At 44.8% G+C, this 5,000-nt stretch overlaps 1 protein-coding gene across 1 annotated transcript in view; it reads left to right on the top strand.

Moving 5' to 3' along the window:
• The first annotated feature begins 5 nt into the window (after positions 1 to 5).
• Positions 6 to 5,000, top strand: part of LOC143292906 (uncharacterized) — a 21,015-nt gene continuing 16,020 nt past the window's right edge. The window contains exons 1-4 of the mRNA XM_076603590.1: positions 6 to 217; positions 621 to 710; positions 2,087 to 3,538; positions 4,286 to 4,371. Coding sequence (XP_076459705.1) covers positions 668 to 710; positions 2,087 to 3,538; positions 4,286 to 4,371 — 1,581 coding nt within the window. The 5' untranslated portion in view covers positions 6 to 217; positions 621 to 667. The remainder of the gene's footprint in view (positions 218 to 620; positions 711 to 2,086; positions 3,539 to 4,285; positions 4,372 to 5,000) is intronic.

The raw sequence follows: 5,000 nt of genomic DNA, 5'->3' as shown, positions 1-5,000 counted from the left end.
CTCCAGGCCAAGGGATTCTTAGTGTGGGTCTTCCGGGTACACGAAGACAGAGGGAGCGGGTCACTGGAGAGAAGGAACACGAGCGAAGCGAAAGGAACAATAGCAATTTGCATTCGGCAGCATTTGGACGTGGAGCGTCAAGTCGAGAAGAGTTTCTCTTCGTCACACTACGTGTTTTTTTGTCTCTTTTGGCTGGTCGTCTGGAGTTCACCAACAGGTCAGTCAGTGGAAATAAATTAATTTATGGAGACAATTCTCGACGATAACAACAGGTGTGTTTTTCGTCACACAATAAACACTTTGAAAAATTAGTATCATGGTTTGCCCGAGGTAATAGACTCTGAGAGAATTTTTTTTTTTTTTACCTGCCTATAAGTACAGACATCCATTCTTGTTAAAAATTTGCTATTTTGCTGTCTTTTTCATCAGAATGTGTAATTACGAAGTTGGTATTATGTATTTGCAAAGCTTATAAAATGAAAGCAGCACTCTTGATTTTTTTTTTTTTATTTTATCTGTAGTTAGTTAGTTTCTTAGCCGGTGAAATATTCAAACAGCGAGCGAGTCCATTTCACAGGTGTTGTGATCGCAATGAAGAGATCGAAAACAACACGTTTCAGGTGTGTTCACTGTTCGCTGTCCTGGTGGGTCCGCCTTTCATCAGTGAATGTCAGTGTCCGTGATGGGGAGGTCAAGGAATACCTTTCTGTGTGAGTAGTATTATTCATTCTCTTGTACCGTGCCATGCTGTGTCATTCGCTCTACTGTTCTGCCCGTGTTGTCTTTTCGTTGATGTACGCGTTTTTGTATGAGAGAGAGGGGGGGGGGGGGCAAGGGGAGAGAGAGAGAGAGAGCGTAGGCAGGGTGGGGGAGGTAGGTAGGGAAAGTAAGTACAGAACAGACGAGAAGCAAGAGAAGACTTGTGATGTATATCAGAATGGCGCTTTTTTTATCATTCAGTTAATTTTCATATTATTCGTTTCATTTCTTTGTCATTTTCTGTCTTTGTTTCTAAGCCGAATCAAACAAGCACGGTGCATGCTACTCTGTGTACGTGTGTGTCTGCTTGCCCCTGTGCTGTGCCTTAGCGCGCGCGTGTGTGTGTACATTGTGTGTGTGTGTGTGTGTGTGCCTGCGTCTGTGTGTTTATCGTACGTGTGTGCGTGCGTACACGTGTGCTAGTGTATGTTATGTGTGCTTGTGTGTGTGTGTGTGTGTGTGTGTGTGTGTGTGTGTGTGTGTTTTGATTTAGCTTCAACAGAAAGATGTACTGCAATAATGAAAAATATTTTCAAATTTTTAAATACAAATAAATGAAACTGACCATAATGTCTCAACCTGCCGATAGCATCGAAATCACAATGCAATGTGACAAGGAATCATTTGAACTGAAACACCTCCAAGAAGACCATTATTCTGGGCGGAAAGTCTAGACTTTCTTTGAATGTGAGGAAGACCAGCAAAAGTTATTATCATAATCACTCCAGTCAATTGTAACTATGTAACTCATGAACATGAATTGGAACCAGCCAAGAAATATGATGATATGTTTCTGATTCACGAATGATATTACAGAATGTGAAAATATCACTATTCATTAGAGATATTCTGAAATTAGGGCTCTGTGTTTAAAGTGGCTCAAAAGCCCTTACTCCGATACACGCTAAGTTCCTGTGCTAAAATTGCATGTATTATCACGAATTCATTATTTCCGAAGTTTTGTGCAACTCTTAAGAGTCTTTTAAGTTGTAATCTCTTCAAATGAATTGTTATTGCATACTGGAGCTACATTTAACAGAGGAGGTAGAGAATTGAAATGAAAGAGAAATGAAAGTAATGAGAATGAGAAAGATAGGAAGAAATAAGAGGTAAAAGAGAAAATGAGACAGGGTAGGAAAAGGGGGGATATGTGTGTGCTGGAGGCTAGACTGGAGGACCAAGAAACCATCCATGTTTTGTTTTTGTTTTTTTTGGGGGGGAGGGGGGGGCGTGGGCGGGGGGGTTATGGGGGGTTGTTTGTTTGTTTTGGGGTTTTTTGTTGTTGTTTTTGTGTGTGTTTTTTTTCATTCATTCATTCATTCTACAGCAATCATTTTCGTGGCCATTGTCCTGGCCCGAAACGCAGTCACGAATGCGACTTCAAGCTCGGCTGAAAGCAGTTCTTCGATGATAGAAAGCAGTTCTCCCATGTCAGAAAGCAGCGACTCCTTGCTAGCAACCACTTCAACACAAGCGACCAGTTCATTGCCAGCAGTGAGCTCAACAAGTCCTTCCACGCTCATGAGCAGTTCTTCAATGACTTCAGGTATTGCTGGAGGCAGTTCCTCCACATCCGTGACTATGAGCGGTTCTTCCATGCCTGAAAGCAGTTCCGCTGTTGCTGGAAGCGCTTCTTCCACAGACGTGATCAGTACTTCCATGCCTGAAAGCAGTTCAACTGTTGCTGGAAGCGCTTCTTCCACAGACGTGATCAGTACTTCCATGCCTGAAAGCAGTTCCGTTGTTGCTGGAAGCGCTTCTTTCACAGACGTGATCAGTACTTCCATGCCTGAAAGCAGTTCCGCTGTTGCTGGAAGCGCTTCTTCCACAGACGTGATCAGTACTTCCATGCCTGAAAGCAGTTCCGTTGTTGCTGGAAGCGCTTCTTCCACAGACGTGATCAGTTCTTCCATGCCTGAAAGCAGTTCAACTGTTGCTGGAAGCGCTTCTTCCACAGACGTGATCAGTACTTCCATGCCTGAAAGCAGTTCAACTGTTGCTGGAAGCGCTTCTTCCACAGACGTGATCAGTACTTCCATGCCTGAAAGCAGTTCCATTGTTGCTGGAAGCGCTTCTTCCACAGATGTGATCAGTTCTTCCATGCCTGAAAGCAGTTCCGCTGTTGCTGGAAGCGCTTCTTCCACAGACGTGATCAGTACTTCCATGCCTGAAAGCAGTTCCGTTGTTGCTGGAAGCGCTTCTTCCACAGACGTGATCAGTTCTTCCATGCCTGAAAGCAGTTCAACTGTTGCTGGAAGCGCTTCTTCCACAGACGTTATCAGTACTTCCATGCCTGAAAGCAGTTCCATTGTTGCTGGAAGCGCTTCTTCCACAGACGTGATCAGTTCTTCTATGCCTGAAAGCAGTTCAACTGTTGCTGGAAGCGCTTCTTCCACAGACGTGATCAGTACTTCCATGCCTGAAAGCAGTTCCGCTGTTGCTGGAAGCGCTTCTTCCACAGACGTGATCAGTTCTTCCATGCCTGAAAGCAGTTCCGCTGTTGCTGGAAGCGCTTCTTCCACAGACGTGATCAGTTCTTCCATGCCTGAAAGCAGTTCAACTGTTGCTGGAAGCGCTTCTTCCACGCCCATGATCAGTTCTTCCACACCCGTCAGCATGTCTTCCACACCGGTCAGCATTTCTTCCACACCTGTCAGCAGCTCCAGCCAATCGGATGTCACCAGTGCCTCAGTGACAGTGACTCCGCCCACAACTATCATCACCACGTTAGCATCCACTGAGACTGTGACCCAGTTCCCGACGCAACCACCAAATCTCGGTGAGGCCTCTCTGTGTGTCTCTGTCTCCGTCTCTGCCTGCCTGTCTGTCTGTCTGTCTGTCTGTCTCTCTCTCTCTCTCTCTCTCTCTCTCTCTCTCTCTCTTGGTTAGCTGTGCACTGGGGATTTGGGATCAGCTTAGCAAAGTTTAGGACTAATTCCAGTGTACGGTCTGTAAATGTCTGCACGATTTCATGATCGGTTGAAGAGAAAAAAAAATGTTGGTCTTTTTTGTTGTTGTTTTTGTTGTTGTTGTTTTGTTGTTGTTGTTGTTGTTTTAGTTATTATCTTTTACCTTTCTTTCAAATTTAAAACTCGATAGGAAAAGAAAAAAAAAAAGAAACCTGTAAACATTGGAGAAAATTTCTCTGACACTTTGCAGATAATAATTATTATTTCTTTGACACTTTGCAAATGATGCGAGAAACCGAGTTCTATATAATAAGTGCAGCATGCACATAGCGCACGAAATCTGTCCCTTGACAATACTCCACAGAAAGATAAACACTCTGAAGAGTTAACAAACAGACGTGTCGAGGGCAAGGGGGAAAAGATAAAAGAATATAGGTATATATATCGGATCATGACACACCCTCCTTGGGAAGTGCAACCTCGTGATTTTGAGAGAGAAAATATGTTGTGACAGTACAATGCAATGCAGCACAACACAGCATGGTGTAGCACTGTATACAGCAGAACGGTATCGTGGACAATACCAAACTAATCATGGGTTGTTGTGTGTTTGTCAGGAGAGGCGTTTTTCGTGCTGAAATTGAAAATCCAGGTGTTAAACCGAACTGAATTCAACTCCAATTGGACTTCTGAAAAGAACGACGTAAGAATTTGGAAGTGTGTGTGTGTCTGTGTGTGTGTGTGGTGTGTTCTGTGTGTGTGTGTGTGTGTGTGTGTGTGTGTGTGTGTGTGTGTGTGTGTTGTATGTGTGTGTGTTGTGTGTGTGTGTGGGGGGGGGTGTTGTGTGTGTGGGGTGTGTGGTGTGTGTGTTGTGTGTGTGTGTGTGAGTTTGTGTGTGTGTGTGTCTGTTGTATGTGTGTGTGGTGTGTGTGGTGTGTTAGGTGTGTGTGTGTGTGTGTTGTGTGTGTGTGTGTGTGTGTGTGTGTTGTATGTGTGTGTTGTGTGTGTGTGTGTGGGGGGGGGGGGGTGGTGTGTGTGTGTTGTGTGTGTGTGTGTGTATGTGTGTGTGTGTGTGTGTGTACAGTCCGCGCGACGGGTGCGGTGGTCGAATAGTAAGAGCGCTGGATTCTTGTCCCGGAGTTTCCTGAGTTCGATTCCCGGGTCCGGCGCACCTGGTGGGTAAAAGGTGGAGATTTTCCCGAACTCCCAGGTGAACATATGTGCAGACCTAGTGTCTGAACCCCCTTCGTGTGTATACGCACGCAGAAGATCAAATACGCACGTTAAAGACATCAGTGTGATCCATATCAGCGTTCGGTAGGTTATGGAAAC

The sequence above is a fragment of the Babylonia areolata genome, chromosome 18 (assembly GCF_041734735.1).
Source record: "Babylonia areolata isolate BAREFJ2019XMU chromosome 18, ASM4173473v1, whole genome shotgun sequence".
Taxonomy (NCBI): domain Eukaryota; kingdom Metazoa; phylum Mollusca; class Gastropoda; order Neogastropoda; family Buccinidae; genus Babylonia; species Babylonia areolata.
Note: the sequence above shows the minus strand (reverse complement) of the source record. Positions and strands in the feature narration are given on the sequence as shown.